Raw genomic sequence first — 19,874 nt, forward strand, 5'->3', positions numbered from 1 at the left:
TGTAAATTGTCCTTAATTACGTGTCTGCTTACTGTGGCCTAGCTGCACTGAATACTAACAGAGCCATCCTATGCACATCTACAGAGAAATAAGCCCCATTATATTCAAAGGGCTTAATGGCAGGTGAATGTGCATAGAATTTCAACCTAAGGGAATTGATTTTTTAATGTAATAATGTGGCTCCAGAAAGTTTGCAAGCACAGGCCAGCAAGGAAGGAAGGGCCAGCGTATAGAAACCAGCCGCACTATGGAACAATGCCATTGTGATTGACATGCTGCAGCTGACACTGGAAGCTCATTCCACTGGCTAGATCAAACTGTCTTCTTCCCATCTAATATCCTTCATCAACCTATTCTAACCCAGTAAAAATAAAGACGCTTCTGCTTTAGTTTAAACAGAGGTACCACTTTATAGTATACAGTAATACATTTTTAAGATTTACAGTCAATATAGGACACCTGAGAAGTATTTTGGTTAGTGTGTTGGTTGTGCAAAGACATGCGGTCATATGGTGTTAGGAACCAAATACTGAAGAATTGGTTTTGATAGCATTTCTGCTAATTCTGAAGGCTTCTTAGCTAGCAGTTTTAAAAATGAACTATGGGAGGAAGAGGAAGAACCTTATTGTGTTTTGTTTTATTTATTTTGATAAGACTTACCAATATTTAAAAAAAATTGTTATTAGGAGCTTGTTTGCACTCACCAACTCTGTGACCCTTTACATGTGATAAGCTCCTATACATAGCTCATCTTACGTTAGTCATAGTTTACTCACACACATGCATTCACCTGATTACCTTAAGGGTTTTCCGCACCCCGCAAGGGTTAAAATTACAGGAATTTTACATAGCCTGTAGTCCTGTGCACACTTACAGCCCAATCTTATCCACACTTTCCTGGGAGTAAGCCCCATTAACTCTAATGGGACTTACTTCTGAGTAGACATGCATAGGATTGGGCTGTCACTTGGGAGTAAGTTCCGTTGAATTCAGTGGGATTTAGTTCTAGATGACTAGAGGTGCATAGGATTGTTCTTTTAGGGCGCAATCCTAACCAACATTCCAGCAACTAACTGGCATAGCTGTGCCAGTGGGGCATGTGCTGCATCCTGCAGTTGGGGGGCAGTCACGGAGGTCTCCTCAAGGTAAGGCAATGTTTGTTCCCTTACCTCGGAGTTGCACTACTCTTATGTCAGCACTGGAAAGTTGGTTAGGTTTGCAGCCTTCCTGTATGAACTATTCCTTTGACTTAAGCTCAAGTGCAACATATAATTCCTTTTCCTGAGAACACTAGTTAATATTGTCTCATTTCTCTGCTGTTATTCCTCTGCCGCTTTTGAAATCCATTCAGTATATTAAAAATACCGAAGAGCATTTTCCCATACAAATGCCTCAGGAGTGTACTGTAAAACCACCTGCAGACTCAGCTGTTCTGGCATTCTGCTTAGAGAGTCATTTGTCTGAACTGATGCACTTCCATGTGTGATCATTATAATTTATGTAGTTGAACTGGCTTTTAAAAGTACTTCAGTGATCTCCAAAGCTGCAGTGTCTGTGTATACAAGATCTATGTAGTAATGCCAGTTCACTCAAACAACACTTGCACATGAACGTGCTCCCAAAACGTGGACTAGCCTCTCAATATGTTCAATTTTCTGAATGTATTTCAAAAGAAGGGGAAATTTGAACTATAGTTAATTCAGCATCAGTCTTGTCTTTGCATAACCGCAACCCTAACTGAGAATATAAGCACCAGTTAAATAAACCTATGAGTTGGCATCTCTTGGCAAAACGAACTTAATGTTTACATTGTAAACTAAACGCCTTACTGTCCATTCAGTAAAATTGAATTATTTGCTTTTGCAGTGCCTACTCTCTACTTTCTGAATATTAAATGTGTTTGTTTTCCCAGAGGGCTAGAGATCACTGGACAAAAGGGTTCAGCAGGAGAGAGTGAAATAAAAAGAGGTTGTGAGTCTTTAACCTTGAGCCTGACAATGAATGTGAACCAAACTCAAGATACTACTTGGCTTATATGAAGCCAGGTAAACATTCGAGTATAAGCCCATATGCTACCTACATAGTATACCTGTTGATCAGAAAACTGGTCCTGTGAAATTAAATGAATCTTATGAGTGATATAAGGGTCCCCCCTTCTGATAGCGGTAAAAATTCTGCAGTATCTAAACATGTATTTATCCTTCTTTTCTTTTTCTTTTTGCTGGATGCAAATATTTTAGTCTCACTTTCAGGGAGGGGCAAAACTGAAGCATTTTTTCATTACAGAAAAAAAGAAGAAAGAAGTGGAAGCTTAAAAGCCATGTCAAAATGTCCTGAAGTGTTGTCCCCTACCTTACCCATGTCCTTTGTTAAAAGCAATTCATTTTTTCTGTTGTCTCCATTACTGTGAGAAAAGGGAACTGTTCTTCATTGTTTGTCATCCTTTGGCATTGTCCGTTTCAAAAACAATAGTCATTACATGCCATGTAGTTAGTATCTATTTTTGGTCTATCACCACATATACACTCAGAAAGCAATCACGGGAATTTAACTTTAGATCTTAACCTTAAAATCTTAATCTATATCCAAATAACCTTATAGGCGACCATTTAACCCTTGCAGATCTCAGTTAAGCTACATTTTGTATACTTCTTTTGAAGTATGAGCTCAGTAGTTCCTAATCATAACTGTATTATGATGAATGAAGATAACAATAATGAAAAAAGATTAAAGCTCACAGCCAGAAATAGATACGAATGTTTACATTAATGTTGTGAGTTTTCCCTCACAGAAGATACTTCCACTGTTATGCCCTAAAATACAGTTTTAAATTCCTGAAAGTTCACAACATACAATGTGATATGGCACCAGCACACACAATATTTCCTCCTGTTTCTTCTTTAAAAAGTATTTGTGCCATAACCCCAAGCTACTTTGACACAGGCTGGATACGTGCTGCTGCCTGTAAGCATTTTCTGTGTTGGTGGCAATTAGTTGTGATGAAAAGACAAGGGGATGCCTGGATTCAGTCACCTCCCCCCACAACCAGAAACTGGTTGTGTGTTCAGTCAGGCAAATGTGGTGTAGACTACTGCATGCAGATCCCTGGATATACATATATAGTTCAGTCTCTGCAGAACACGTTTTAGCATGATCCAGAAGAAAGATCTATGTGTAGATTTATCTTGCTGGAGTGCAGGAGGCATTGTTTCTCTTATTCCACCCTTCAACTTTTGATCTGCATCTCTGACAAAAAAACCTTTTTGGCAAGAAAGTACTGTAAAAAATTCCATTATCGCATTTGAATTGATTGACCATGAGTCATAGGCTGCATGTGTTTTTCAGCTAGCAGGAAGTGACATCACTAGCATGCTTCTAGACTAGAAGCTCTAGCTCAATTCATTAACAAAACTAAAAGCACAGAACATGATGTTCAGGATTAGGAGAAGCTGGCAAAAGATGTAGTGTGGCCATCTGGGAAATTGACAAATGGACATCAACACAAGTGCTGTAGTCAAATACCAACTTGGGTAAATTTTACCATAACTTCAACAGATACCTGTACACATTTTAACTGCACATATTCTGCACATATTCGTCCATAACTTTGTCAGTTGCTATTTCTACTTTTCGTCCATCTGGGAAGCAAATGATCACGTGATGCATGGAAGTCACCCTGTTTTAATATGTCAGACTCAAAGGAAGAAGCATGCCAAGCAAGTGTGCTGAGGGTGCTAGAAGCTGAAAACATATGCAATCATAGCATGCTAGGAGATTTACATACACCTCTCAAGCTCTGCTGGCACTGCTAGCTGAAAAACAGGCAACCGTAGTGGTAAAGAAGGAAGAGAATCTCAGAAGTTGTGTACAGCTCTAGATCATCACCCACAGAACACGGCATTTTACAGGCTGGTGATGGAGAGCTAGTGGCTACACGTTTGGATTGTACCTAGTCAGCCAGTAAGGGCATCACTGGATGGACAGTCAGCCTCTGTCTCTACCCCATAACAGGTATAATAATCCCCTTCCTAGCAAACTACTGTGAGGCAACATAAAATGAAGTCTATATCATAACTTTATACATTAGAAGTATCATTATAGAAGAAAAATTATAAACTCATTATTTATTTGAAAACAATTCTATCCCATTTTCCTTGCTACCAAGATAGTTTCCTTGTTACATGGAGGTTCACAATAGGACAAAACAAATAAAAGCAACAAAAAATGCAACCAAATAATAAACTTATTAAATGTCAGCATAAAATTGCCCTGTTGGGAGAGTTATGTTTATAATGTTGCATGACTTATATTGGGTGTTTTGTTCCACTTTTGAATTTTTTGCACCCAGAATACTTCTCAATTGTTTTCTTACATTCTCACAACCCCTCTATGAGATGGACCCTTATTTTTTGCAATGATACGCTCATCCTACTCCACATTTGTATACATTGCAAAAACCACTGGACGAAATTCAAGACACACAGCCCAATCCTATCCAAGTTCCTCTATGATGATTTATGTCCAAGACACAAAGCCAAGTCCTATCCAAGTTCCCCTGCGCTGATTTATTGGTGTCAGCATGGCTTGCACCACATCCTATGGGGGAATTTTAAATGCTGGAGGTCTCTGTCAGGTAAGGGGACATTTGTCCCTTTGCCCCAGAGAAAGCCCCACCAGCCACATTGGGGCAACATGGACCTGCATCTACTAAATAGCTGGCGCAAATCCACATTGCCCAATCTCGATTGATTGGGCCTTGGAAAGGGGATGACTGTGTCCGTGGATCCCATTCTCTCCCCAGACCCAATCCACCCACCCCAGTCCCCATCTCCACTTTCCCAGCCCTGTTACACTCCCCTCCCCACACTTCCCCTGCCTGCTCGGTGCAGAACATACCACATCCTGCATGTGCTATTACCTGTGCTGGCAGACCTACTAACCTTCCTGCTGGCCCTACTAACCGGTGCACTGGCACAATGTGCTTTGAGGCACGTTTGTGGCAGTCTGTGCCAGTGGAGTGCGCACTCCACCAATGCAGAAGGGTGATAGGAATTGGCCCACAAGCTTGTAAAGTCAGGTTCAGTTTTGGATAACAATTAATTGGTTAGAAATGTAATAAATACAGGAGGTAAGATGTCCATGAAACCATGCATATTCCCTTCTGAAGCATGCTTTTCTTTCTCTTCAACCATTCCTGAGTTCCCTAAGAATCCAGGGCATTGGCTACTGCTTTGTGTTGGAAATGGATTAGCTGCTGGTCACAGCCCCAAGTAATGGGAGCTTCAGCACCACTTTTATTTTGTTTGAAAATAGCTCTTTTTCCTAGGAACAATTGTATCATTACACAACCAGCCTGATTTGGTTTTGTGATGACATCACTGAAGGCAAACCAGACTAGTTCAGAGCAAGGACATTACCCTTACTCTGAACTACAGATATTTTCCCCACTCGGTTACTCTTACTAGGAGAAGGACTTTCCAAAGATCACTGAAAGGGGAGCCACATTCTGTGGCATGAGAAAATATTTGTAAAATATGCCCCCTTTCCCTAAATGAGATGCCATAATAATAGTAGACTAATTTCTGGCTCCTAAAGGCCTGTCTCCAATGTGTTGTTATTAGCACGGGTTCTCACAAGTAAGTTTAATTGATTTTCCAAGTAAGTATGCGTATGATTGTATAGTAACATTGAAACAATTCACCAGGAACCATATAGGAGCCACATGATATCTGTAATGATATGAGGAAACACTAATCTCACCCGTACAAGCCTGCCTATCCTTGTACATGGGCAGGTGGAAGTCCAGGCATAGGAGAACAATAAACATTGGACTTACTAGGTGGTCATCAGTTACAAAGAGCCTTGTCCTCCTATGGTTTCACCTCCTACATGGTGGAATTACAGAACAATTCCCAGTTAGTTGTTTCCATCTGAAGTGTTAAACTGGGCTTCCAGGCTGGTTCAGTATTGTAGCTTTGATTAAAATATCTAAGGGAGTATACTTTTTCACAGTCAAACTTGGGTCCTAAAGACAGAAGAAACTCTGAAAAGTCCATCTTGGGTTAGCTCAAAATTGAACCAAATTCTTCCCCCCAAAATTAACCCAGGCATATCTGAAGCAACCTGGGGCAGTTTAGAAAATAACCCAGCACCTCTCTGCTAGCCCCTCCCCCGCTACATTTTACTTACTGATCTTTATGCCAGTACAGGTTCCCATCATGAAAACCATACCTTATTGATCTCATTGGTAACACAGGAGCACCAGTAACACTACCATGCACGAAGGAGGCAGGTTTTATTTTACACCCCACACTAGAGCAGTGTGTACCTTGATGAAAATGGCAGCAGTGCTGCCCTCAAGATCCTGAGAACCTTTTTTCCTCCCCTTCTCTCCTTGTTGCTCTGAGTAAAGGTGCAATGGCCCTTGGGATTTTGAATCTTCGTAAGGGCAACAACAGCATAAATTCCAGTAGCCCTTGTGTGACTGCAGTTCCCAATGGCCACTACACCTTTGCTCAGCATACAAGAGATCAGAGAGTGAGAGCAACAAGGGAACTTAGCCGCCCTGGGTCCCTTTTTGGGAGAAGGGCGGGATAAAAATAAAGTTTTATTATTAGTTTATTATTAAAAAGGTTTCCTAGGATCAGCATGGTAGCACTGCTCCCACTTTTAGCATGGTGAACTGCCCTGAAAGGTGAAGGTTGGAACATAAGAACAGCCCCACTGGATCAGGCCATAGGCCCATCTAGTCCAGCTTCCTGTATCTCACAGCGGCCCACCAAATGCCCCAGGGAGCACACCAGATAACAAGAGACCTCATCCTGGTGCCCTCCCTTGCATCTGGCATTCTGACATAGCCCATTTCTAAAATCAGGAGGTTGCGCATACACATCATGGCTTGTACCCCGTAATGGATTTTTCCTCCAGAAACTTGTCCAATCCCCTTTTAAAGGCGTCAGGAAGGAAAGGAAGTTTTCCTTTAAAGGTGTCAGGAAGAAGTTTTCTTCCTTCTTGGTTGCCACTGCTTCTTTGCCTGCCACCAATGAGACTGTTAAGTAAGGGGGGGCTGATAGTGAGGGTAGCAGCAAGCAGTAGAGAACTTCTCTGAAACCAGTAAAATGCTGGGGCTCTGACAGTGTCCCCCCTCTTTTGGAAGAAGGCTTTCCTATCCCAAGGAATTCTTCTCTGAACCCATGTTACTAGTAGCCCTATTTGGTCCCATCTTTTCTAGAAATGAAATTCTGCTTGGTTCTCTTGAACCCCAATAATTCTGCAGTAGCCTCCTCTAACGTCATTCAGAATTTTAGAGACTTTCTGGGTTTAATTGGTGGACTGTAGTTTTGGAATAAAAGGCAGGAACAGATGATAACTCATTTTAGATGCGATAGTTTTTCCAACCCAGTTTTTTAAAATGCATGTGTTTAGCCAAGAGAGTTTCCATCAGTTTGGGAACCCTAAAAAGTAGACATTTCTGCAAGTGGAATACTTGCAACAATTCTGCCTCAAATGTAGTCGATAATCTCTCATTTGAATTAGCATTAATACTTCATTTGTAATTTGGAGATAAAAAAGCACCCAAACCCTAGAATTCATTATAATGCATTTCCCAGCAGCTTACATATTTGCCATTCTGTTTTTTTTTTTCTTTCAGACTTTTCCCTTCAACAAATTCTGTCTTTTCTCACTAGTAACATTTAGTAGAACCTCCTGCACTGGCAAGAGAGTAAATCTAGTCTGCTGTCCCATTTCTATTATGGAGAACTACATGTCCCTTTCTGACCCAGCAATATGATGTTTACCTCCTGAAGCTCATTGCACACAAAGTAAATTGATGTGCTGTCATAACAGTCTATTTATTAAATCTTCTATCTGGCTTTTCCCAAGTTCTATGGCTCAGTAATAGAAAGACAAGAAAATATATTAGCAGAGGTAATTGACATAGTGCAAGTACTGCAGATGAGGCATAAAAATGTACCACTTTATGAACTTAACTTTTTGAACCAAGTTCACAAATGAGATACTGAAAATGAAGAAATATGCTACTGTGTAATTCAATTATATAAAACCCAATACTCGTTATATAATTTTTGAGCTTTACTTTTTTTTAGTAAGTTCTTATTAAAAAAAAAAAAAAAGATGGCTAGAACAGTGGGTCTATACTCGAGTGTTTACCTCACATATGCATGAAGGAAAAATAAAAGTTGGATCAACAATTACATGTTCACATTATCCAGGCTTCCAAGTGTAGTTGTTGTGTGCCAGTTAGCTGTGTTTATGTGATAACTGTGACTTTTTCCTGTATAGCATGTTGTTCTGCCTAAGTAGTCAGTCTGCTTGCCTTTTTTATTTTTTGTGCTTTTGGCTGCTTCATTTAGAACTGCTCTTAAAAAATGTACGTTTTCTGTATTTACATTTGGCTCCTTTGTTTGTCTCTCATCCCTCTCCATCCAACTGTGTCTGTTTTGTGCTTTCTTGTTTGAGATGTGCAATTTGTTTTGTGGGTTTTTTCCCTATTAAAAAAATTAAAAGCTTTCTTACTTATTCACTGCAAAACTATCAACATGCATGGTTTTACATTTGCATTGGAATTAACATGGCTTGTCTTTTACTAGGGATGTACCACATGAGTGGATGTTCGCTTTCTTTAACCAATGCTTCCCATCAGTTCTCTGATGGCTTTAAACTCATGGTTTTAACATTGCAGTCGATACAGACACTCAAAATGCACAAAACTGACCCACTCGTTTATGCATTTAGCATCCAGAGACTATGGACTACAGCTGCCTGCTCTGCCCTAACCATACACCACATTTTCTCACCATCAAAAAAAAAGTTAATCACCATGCAAAAATTGGTAAAAGCAGTTACCACTGACATTACTCTTATTTTTTTCCTCCTCTCAGATCCGCGTCGTGAAGGCCTTCCGTAGCTCTCTCTATGAAGGGTTAGAAAAACCAGAATCTAGAACCTCCATTCACAACTTTATGACTCATCCTGAATTTAGGATAGAAGATTCCCAGCCCCATATCCCTCTCATTGATGATACAGAACTAGAAGAAGATCCTGCACTCAAGCAAAATCCAAGTCCACCATCTTCGCTGAACAAGAACAATAGTGCTATCGACAGTGGGATAAACCTTACGACTGATACAAGTAAATCAGCTACCTCTTCTAGTCCAGGAAGCCCTATCCATAGCCTGGAAACATCACTTTAGCTGAAACTGTCACTGAAAAAATATTAAAGTAAATAATAATAATATATACATAGAAATGTATAAACAATGCTGGCTGAGAAACTGTTTGAACTCCTGTTCGCTTTGAGAGTATGAAAAAAGAGTGACTTGCTGATCACGCTGGTTTGGGAGATAGAATGAATCGCTGATTTACATATTCCCTTCTTGCTCCCCCTGCAGAAAAAAACAAAAACAATACAAATGCCCTCCTGCATGAATGTACTATCCACTTCCAACCCTCCCTTCTTTTTACTCCTTAAGCAGGAAATGCAGGGGACTTCTTTGAGGCTATTTATCCAATTCACTCATCTGTGAATTTTTTTTAAACGCTTGTGTGGCATGGACTCAGTTGTATAGATTAATTTAAATAACTTTTTTGAAGTTGCAAAGCTTAACTTGCACAGTAGATTTGCACCAGTTGGACAGAGGAACCTAAAATAAGCATTTACGAGACTATATAGAGAGATATATACATATAAATATATACATAATATATTATAACTATATATGTGTATATATCCATATATAGTTATATATAAAGTTTCTTTGTTGGCATGTTGCCTTTTTCTGCTCAAATTGCTCTATTTTAACTTATTTATGTCCTAAAAATAAAGAATGTAATTTGTTTACAGAACTGTAGATAATGTCCTTAACTATTTGTAGGATTAAGACAGCACTTCCTGCCGAGATAATACACAAATTGCTCAACTCAATGAAAATTTCTGTAATATGGCACCCTGGATGTTTTATTACAACTGTGATCTGATTTTTGCCTGCTAGGTTTATTTTTTGTTGTTGTTGTTAAATAATGTAGATAATGCTAGCAAATAACAAAAGAAGCCAAAATATAACATACTGGATGTAGCATTGTGATCCTATATAGAGGGTGATGAAACAGAAAGGCTTCCTTTGTTTCAAATACAAATTTTAATGATCAGGTTTTTTTCGCTCTCTTTTTTAATGAATTGTTTGACCTTGTTTTGATGCAATACTCAATGATGAGGCCATTTCCTTATTTAAGTGTATTGCAATGGCTTCTTAAACGTATTTTTTTAAAAAAAAGATTATAATAAAGCTCAGTGGAGTTACTGAATATCAGTTCAAAATTAAGTTATATTTGGCTTTGTATGACGATCAAACTAATGTTGAAATATTGTGTGCTGATTCTTTTTCATTAGAAATGTAGCCATTTATTTCTTGCAAAAATATGGGCTGCTGGCATTTTGGATGAGAACCACTATGGTTTGTTGCTTTGACTTTTTTTAAAAAAAGAAAAATATCATGTTCTGCACTATGTAGACTTGAATGAAACTTTATGAAGTGTATACTGAAATGTGCTTTGTGTGATTATTTTTTAAACCAAGGTTGTCTTCCTGTAGTCAGAGAAGTATGCAGTTGCAAATCCACAAAATTTGTTTTTTCCCATGTATTGTGCTTTCTGCAAGGAAAGCCATTGTGAACATCTGCAGTATTGTGGGTGATTTTTTCCCCTCAAGATTGTAACAGCCCTGGCAACTTAGAAGCTTATAGAATTGCTGTGTCAACCACTTGAATGCAAAGCACTTTGTGGGTTACGGATTTTTCATAAATGACTTTTGTATTTAATATAAGGTTTGCTTCAAGACTTTTCACCTTATGATCTTTTCCATAAACTTGTACAGTGCAAAAGACATTTTGATTAACCTAATCAAATATGCCAGAAGAGTTGGGAAAAGGCCCTTTTAATGATCTTGAATACTTGTATTTGTTGATGTATTGCCTGCTGTTTTAAAGTTGGCTAATATGGCGAAAGGACTCTGTAGTCAGAAGGACTATTCCAAGCCAGAAACTCTTCTGACGAAATGAGATTCCTGGCCAAATTGCAGTCTGAAATGACAAATGCTCTGAGGGCGCACCCTGACGATTCAGCCAGGTGAAACTCTAACCATCTTGAATTGCCAGCTTCTGGACTTTTATAAGAAGCTTTTAATGTATTTTGGCTCCACATAGTTCGCTCTGCTCTGATCCAAACGTCTGGCTGAACAGCAAACTTACACAACCTTCTTCTCAACAGACTTTGGTACCCAGTTCTTAACTCTCAAAGCTGGTATGAGAACCCAGCTGACTTCATCTTGTTCTTAGAATCAAACTACAGCTATTTGGAAGCTAGCCAGGTTTCAACCTTGGATTGTAAATAACAATGACTAACTTTTGTGTAACACTGAGGTTCTGTATTCTACTTGGAATACCATATTTAAAAAAAAGAAAATAAAGTCTACATACAGGGAAAAGCATGTTGCTTTGGACTCAAGCAATTACAAAATTGTTGGTACTGGAAAAAAAATTTGATTTCAACATTTTAATGCTGATTATTTGCCTTTTATTTTAAGCTTTTCTTTTGTCAGATTCTTTCTTGGTTTTATTTCATTTTGTGTGTGTGCACATTGTTAAGCAGCTTCTTAATAACCAGTAGAGTACCATTTGCAGACTTGAAAAAAACCTATTTAAAAGAACCAACACTTCATTCTGTACATATATAGTTTAAAAAAGAAAGAAAAAAGAGTATATATTAACTGTGATGCATAGGAAACTTTGGATTCTGTCAAACGAAACCATGCTTTATGTATATGATGAACAGACTTTTTTTTAAAAGGCAGATGAGCTATAATGACCTTTCAACTACAAGATGTGAACCATGCTCCTTTTCTTGATTGCTTGGCTTCTCTGTGATGGGAAGAATGGATCAAAAAACCAAAATGATCTATTTGTTGAAATTCACTGCAATACATACAATGCTTGCTCTCTACGTACTGTACCTAAAAGCATGAGATTTGTGAAAACACTACAGCAGTACATTTGGCAATCCATCCCACTAGGGGTTATTATTCCTATATGTTTATTCTGTTTTTATGAATTTTTTAAATTTAGACAATAATTGTAAATAAAGAACTTACTGTCTCTGTTCATTTAATACTATGCAAAAGGTTATGCTTTCTCTTGTTATTCCTACAGTGTGATGCTGGAATGTTTGTGGTTTCAAAACAAAAACACAAAAGTAAAATATGTGATGTAAATTATTTTATAGTTTGAAACAAAATGATAACGTTTTACTCTTGCTGCTAACTGTCTAATAATATCTCCTGGCAGGAGCACAAGTGGAAATTGAAGAAAAATAATAATAAATTCACAAAGCAGCATGAACAATAAAAGTCTGAATATAACATCCTTCTTTATTTCCACTTTCAGTCAATGCAACACAGATTTTGAAATCGACTTGATGCCAGACACTCATAAATGTTTTGGAATTATCACACTGAAGGTTTTAGGTCAAGGTTCTGTGGAGATTTGCTTACTGATCAATTATATTAAAGCAGCAGTTCTCCAAGATAGAGGTTGGCTCCTTGAGGATGAAGGGGCAGTTACCCCAGATGTATATGCCTGTCCCTCTAAAGGTTTAGGGGAACACAGGCAATCATGAACCATGTGGTGACTTGCCACAGTGCGCGTACACCCACTTGGGAAACCACTCCTCTGAGCGCATGCAGATAGCCAAATCAGCTTGCCCAAAAGGTAAGAAGGATTTTGTCATACCCAGAAGTGGAGCTAGAAGTGGGGCGGAGTGGTAAGTAAGGCACACTCTGCAATGTGCCATGTAAGTACACCTCCCCATCAGTGCTGGAGCCATTCAGGGCAGTGACGTTACTTTGCTGTTGCTCCCCGAATGGCTTTGATGCCGTGGGGGAGGGGGGTTTACACAACATGTTGCGGAGCATGCTGTACTTACTACTTTGTCCCCCCCAGCTCCCCTTTTGTCATACACCAAATGGCTACGTCTGGCAAACTGGCCATCTGTAACCATCATCTGTATTATGTTACTATACTGGAAGAAGAATTTTTCCATGCCTTAGCTGAAACTTGGGGGAACGAGGTAGTAAAATTCTCACCACCACTTAGCAAGATGATACTTTCTGTGTTCTTAAGTTGAAACTGACTGCAAATGCCCACTGTATGATTATTTTTATTTTTATTTCTTCCTCTGAGAAGCACAGTTTACATTTTATAAACACCATATTGTGCGTGTGCGGGTTTTGAAGGATCACCTGATAATTTTTTTCACAATTTGTTTTGTGCAAAAATGTGGTCAGTGGATTTTGGAACTGTATATTCAGGTGCCACAGATTTAAAGATGAGATGCAGTACCTATGTTAGATTTTAAAGCCCTCTTTTTTCAAATGGAGAATCCATGTAACTTGATTGAATATTTTTGAAATTTATATTGTGGTATACATTGTCACTTTTGCAGACCTTATTTTGTGACTCAGTGTCGAGTGAAAGCAGTTGAACATCTCCATGAGGCACTCAGCATGATGCAGTCAGTGCCCAGAAGTTCATACAAGATCTGTTGTACTAGTCTATTAGGCAGATGCCTTTGAGGTAATTCTTCACAAAGATACATTGTTTTCTGGATAAAAGCATTATTTATCTATTTATTTGTTGAGTTTATATCCCACTACTCATAAAGACTCAAAAGTGGCTTACAAATAGAACATGCAGAACAAAATTCACAATAGAACACTGTCACTGGAGTTACTTCTTGTTGATTTGGATATATTTATTAACAGTATTTTCATCCTGCCTTTCTCCCCAGAGGGATCCAAGCATAAATATAGGCAATGGTCTCAGAGAACAAAGCTAAAAGGAAATGATGAAAGCAACACATGATTTATGTAAACATGCAACATGTTTTTATATAACAACTCCACATCTGTGATCTTGTCATTAATTTCTCCATTGATAGTAAGATTTCCTGATAACATTCCATTGCTTTTTACAAAGCATGAACAATATAATCACCTCAGCAAAAATAATTTGTGGTTGACAAAGCAAGAATGCATTTTAAAGGAATAATATATAAACTACTGCAGTGTTTCTCAAACTGTGGGTTGGGACCCACTAGATGGGTTGCGAGTCAATTTCAGGTGGGTCCCTATTTATTTTAATATTTTATTTTTAATATATTAGACTTGATGCAACCATGGGAGGTGACTGAATTTGGGGAAATGTTATAGACATGTACTTTTAACAAGCTACTATTTATATTCTTTTAACAATAATAAGTAAATGGGACTTACTCCTGGGTAAGTGTGGGTAGGATTGCAGCCTAGGATTGTTGAAAATTTTCCTGCTTGATGATGCCACTTCTGGTCATGTCATCACTTCCGGTGGGTCCTGGCAGATTCTCATTCTAAAAAGTGGGTCCCGGTGCTAAATGTGTGAGAACCACTGAACTACTACATTATGGTTATAATAGCAAATGCTGCCAAGTTAATATGCTTATATTTTTCAGTTCAGGAAACTGGCATTTTGCAAATTACTTTTTCCTGTTGCAAGAACAATCAAGTGTATTTTATAAAAAAAGACTCAGTTCTTCAGCTAGGATTTGATTCCTTTAAATTTCAAGCGTCAGTAGCTTCATTTAATTGATTGTTTGGCAAAATGTGTATGATTCAGGTGATATTTTTTAGTTTGACTATCATATTTGATAATATATTTTGTTAACTGATCCACTGTAATGTTAAAATCACCAAATGTGAAACATCAGATTGAAAAAGCAATTGGTAACAATTGAAAGTGAAAATATGATTTCAGATTTCCAGTAGCAAATAATTGTGGCTCACCAGAAAGCCTTGTGCCACATGGCTGCAGAATAGATCTAGTTTTACTGACAATATAGATCTATCTAATAGTCCATTTGACCTGATCCAGAGATGAACATAAGAAAATCCTTCAATACAATGGGCAGCCCAATTCTAACCAGTGCCAATGCAGTGGGGCCAACACAGTTGCGCTGCATCCTGTGCCGGAACTGAGCAGGCTGGAGGTCTCCTTGAGGTAAGGCGACATTTGCCCCCTTGCTGTGGGGAAAGAAAGCACCAGCTATTACACAATGGATCTGCTCGGACCTGCTCTTGCTAATTTGCTGGTGCAAGTCGGACTTGAGTCATGTCAGGATTTCAGACCCAGGGAGGGGAATAGGATTCAGCGTCTGTGTCTGCTGCTGATCCCACCCTCTTCCTGGGACCTGAGCCACTCACCCCAAACCCTGCCCTGCCCCTTTAACCCTCTCCATGCCCTTCCTCTCCCTCTGCACTGCTCAGAGCAGCCCTTACTTGCTCTGGCATGCATTCCTTCTTGCGTTGGCGCTGGTGGGATGGTGCAGGCTTTCCCACCAGCACTCCTATCTTCTGCACTGCTGCATCATGCTGTATAACATGTTTGTACGACAAACACTGTTGCAACATACTGTCTCTGCACTGTTGCAACATGCTGCACAAGAGCGCACACCATCAGAGTGGTCTCTGCACCAATGCAATGGGAGAAGAGGATTGTGCCGAAAGCCTGTTAGACCAATTTCTGAGCTAAGCCTCTATGATGTATAAGTACATAGCATTGAAATCATGTCTTTCAAAAAATCCTCATGATGCTATTTGGCTGGGTGGCATTTTGGCAATGATAGTAAAAAGCATCCATACGATCATTTATGTGCTACTCTGAGCTGATTGCAGGACTGTTGTCTGCCAGTTTAAGGACTTCCATTGTTTGGGTATGGCTAATATGATTGCATTCGGAAGTGGGACTGAGAGTATTTAACCTACCCCTGATTTTCATCAAAAGAAAAATTTTGTCATGACTTAAGAAGTAAGATGGTGATATAGAAAGCTGGACTGGATGGTACCTTGGTTGGATCCAGCAAGGCTTTTGTGCTTTTATGACTATTCCAGCTCCTGGGGCAAGCATAACTGGTGGATGATTCAGCTCAGATTTTCTCTGTACCACTGGCTGGTCATGGGTTCTCCATTTTCTTCGCCTGTCATTTGTTTGTTCTGATCCTTTTTAGGCTGCATGGAAGTTAAATTGGTGAAGTATATTATTCCTGTGTCTTTTGCAGTTTGTCACAGCTTGGGCAAGTGTCCAGTGCAGGATCTTGGGACACAGACACTGCAGGTAATTAGACTTTTTATTGGATACCTAAAATAAGGTCACTGTTTTGTTGTCATTGTAAATGCTTGGGTGGTCTGAATAGAGGCTGATTAGAAATGTGTGAAATGTGCCTTTTGTTTCTATAGTTTTCTTCATTATCTCTGTGCAGTTTTTTCATCTCAGAAACATCTGTGAAGTGTCTCAGAGTGCTTTGCTTTTCAATACAACTTCTCTGCAAGCAGAGTTTTTGGAGTTTTTCCCCTGCAAAAGGAATTGTGAACTGATATTATTATATTTATACTACAAATATTTGTATGCATTTGTGTGTGTGTGTGTGTGTGTGTGTGTGTGTGTGTGTGTGTGTGTGTGTGTTGATATTTTATACATGCACTTGCATGTGCAATATTTCTAGTTGCATTTCCATTTTAATTGCATTTTGCCACACTACTGTGATGTGGGGGCACATATGCAATCTGAGAACAGGAAAACAAAATAGAATTTGCAAGCATATGGATGCAAAGTACCCTGGCAGTGCCAGCTACAGACTCAAAAAATTGGATAGCATCAAGCCCAGGGAAGGTTCAAGATTGTTGTTTTGTTGACAGCATAACTATCACTTTGAAAATCAAGACTGGAGGATTACCAGAATATTCCCAATGATGACCCATCCCTCTAAAAAGAAAGGTCCCTATTAATGCAGGTAAAATGAAATGACCACAATCTAACACAGAGTAAATACACTTACATACATACAGTAAACCATACAGTTTACATACAGTAAACCAAATCCTAACCAACTTTCCAACACTGGCATAGCTGTGTCAGTGGGACGTGTGCTGCATCCTGCAGTTGGGTGGCACTCACAGAGGCTCCTCAAAGTAAGGGAATGTTTGTTCTCTTACCTCAGAGCTGCATTGGCTTTATGTCGGTGCTGGAAAGTATGTTAGGATTGTCATGTTTGCCCAAGTGGGCCAGAGACTTTCAGGGGACAAGAGGCTGGCCGTGGGCCGGATTGAGGCTGGCCGCGGGCCACATCTGGCCCCTGGGCCAGGGTTTGGAGACCCATTATCTAGTGCTATTTAGAAGAGGGGGGACATAAGAAATCAATAGTAAGATATGGTCTAATTCTCGTACTGGTCCATTTTGGGATGTTGCACACCCACCAAATAAAGTTGTGGTCATTTCTAACGCCAAATGTTTTGTGGTCTATCTTTTTGGTTACCCCTTCAAAGCTTGATTACACAGGTTTGTGAATTTGAGGGTCAGAAAAACTTTTTTTCAAAATTTATGGTGTTTTTATATGAATTTGGGATGCTCACAGGTAGGCTCAAACTCTCCCAATTCCAAAAATGTCTTCATTTTCCCCCCATCACATTTAGTTTTGCTCATCACATAGTGTTCAAGATACATCCTAGCCTTGTTAGTGAATGGTTCCAGCAGCTGCCTCATGAGGAAGTCTACACCATGGCTTCCTCATGAGGAAGCTGCTTGAACCATTCACTAATGAGGCTAACCATTCACTAATGAGGCATATCCAAAACTATCCAAAACTAGATGGAGCAAAACAGATGCCATTTTTGAATCTGTCCCAAATGCACCCAGGAATACATCTAACTTTTAAGACAGCAAAATATGGTTTGGCCTGTTATTTGAGTGTGTGCCATGCTGATATATAAAAGAGTTATCAGGATAAGGGCCATTGATAACAAATGGTTGGCAACCTTCAGTCTCGAAAGACTATGGTATAAGCCTACAGCACCCGGTATTCCTAGGTGGTCTCCCATCCAAGTACTAACAATGCTTTTTTTATTTCTGCTGCATATTATCTTTCTATAATATATTAAGAATTTATATTTAAATCTGGAAAAGTGGTGTTTTTCTAGTTTTACTCACACATTTTCTACAATTTAGTTCATGCATTAATTGGTTTTATGTTGTAAAATGTACCAATTCCATGATGTTTTTGAAATAGAACAGTCAAGTTCTGATCAAGTTCTGGATTCTTGAATGTTAATATCTCACCTGTGACAAATCATGGACATATAAAAGGTAAGTAGACTAGAGACAAGTTTCCTACTTAGCCTTTCACATGGAAAAGAGTGAATAAATGGAAATTACAAATGGTCTGATTCTAAGCTGTATATGCCTTGCATTCATACAGCCCTTGCCTAGTTATCTGTGCGTGGGAGGTGAGGAGGTGGGAGCAAAATTTTGCATGCAGAACAGTGTGCATGGGAGAAGAAAAGAAGAAGGACACGATGGAGAACTGGCCTATAGTTTAACAAAAACATTTTTAAAAATTATTTTTACAGGGCAAGAGGTTAGTAGTATATGAAACTGAGTTCAAGCTGAACACCCAGGTCAGTCTTCCCTGTCTGTTAACCCCTCACAAAAATTCTTAAATTAACACCACGAGGGGATTATAAAATCCTTAATCATATTCAAGAAAAATTCTTTTTAATGGTAATAGGTGAGGGATTACTACAAAAGGCTCTCCCCTCACTATAGATTATTTCATTATTCACCCACTACTATCCTATACTGAAGCCTTTCTTCTGGTAATCTAGTAAATTTAGATATGGGATGGATATCGTATAATCCCTCAGTTAGTGTTGTCTTTAATCTCAGGAATGGGAGAAGAAATAGAAACTTAGCACTCTTTGCAGACTCCCTTGTTATCTTGGCAGAGATGATGATGCTTTCTCCACACAAGACATTTGATTATGTGGCTAATAAATGCTGAATAAATAAATACTAAATGCCTGAGGGTGGTAGCCATTGTGTTGCGCTGAATATAGGCTACATTCAAATGTTGGTAGCTTCCTTATGTTAGACTAGTATACAGCAATGTGGTACAATTGCACCTGTACCAGCAGGGGGCGGTAAGTCTACATAAATAATGGTAGGGGGACAAGGTGTTATCTTTTTTCTATCCTCAAATAATGCATTCTCTTTGGTTACTCAGAGTGCTGTTTTCAGGCCCCCCCCCCCTATTATGTAGCTAGACAGACTAGCTGCAAGATCCTCTTCCATCCTAACAAAGATGTATTTTCCCTTTTAAAAAAAAAAGGCTATCTTTGACTTTTGAAAACAACTCATGCAAAGCTTTCTATCTGGACTTTCCTGCACAATACACCTTTTGGTGCGTTATCTCTGCCAATACCTTGTGGATCTGTTAGCATAAAAGACTTCATTTGGGAGCATTCATTTTTCTAGGCATCACTGATAGCCTTGTCTCTCTGCAAAGGAGTCTACCTGACACTGTGAAGAAATCTATAACCAGAAATATGACTGCCTCTGAACCCTTTTGTAACCTGCTGTAGTATCTCTGTCTGTTACTCCTTACCATACTTTTTTCCTAGTCTTACAGGTCCCCTTTCAAAACAAATGTCACACGTGTTCATGCTTAAGCTATGTGTGGCTGTAAGAATTACTCGTGCACCTAGCTCTTCTGTGGGAATACAAACAGGTGTAATCCTGCAATATCAGGTTCAATCTATGGAGCAGTCTTTGATTAAATACCTTTCAAGATGAGCAGCCCAATCCTATCCAGTCTGTCTGTGTCGCGGCTGCCACTGTATCCAGTGACGTCACTAGGATTCGTGTCACCCGGTGCGGGTGGCCTGCGCGTCACCCCATGCAGTGGGCGGGGCAATGCCCCAGGTGGTGGGCGTGGTGATG

At 39.2% G+C, this 19,874-nt stretch overlaps 1 protein-coding gene across 13 annotated transcripts in view; it reads left to right on the plus strand.

Moving 5' to 3' along the window:
- The window catches only part of ATP2B2 (ATPase plasma membrane Ca2+ transporting 2), a 239,392-nt gene extending 230,177 nt beyond the window's left edge, over positions 1 to 9,215 (plus strand). For all 13 annotated transcript variants that reach the window (XM_066617468.1, XM_066617467.1, XM_066617472.1 and 10 more), the window contains one exon: positions 8,904 to 9,215. In XM_066617468.1, coding sequence (XP_066473565.1) covers positions 8,904 to 9,215 — 312 coding nt within the window. The remainder of the gene's footprint in view (positions 1 to 8,903) is intronic.
- Positions 9,216 to 19,874: the final 10,659 nt, after the last annotated feature.

This window comes from Tiliqua scincoides, chromosome 2 (assembly GCF_035046505.1).
Source record: "Tiliqua scincoides isolate rTilSci1 chromosome 2, rTilSci1.hap2, whole genome shotgun sequence".
In the NCBI taxonomy this organism is placed as follows: Eukaryota; Metazoa; Chordata; class Lepidosauria; order Squamata; family Scincidae; genus Tiliqua; species Tiliqua scincoides.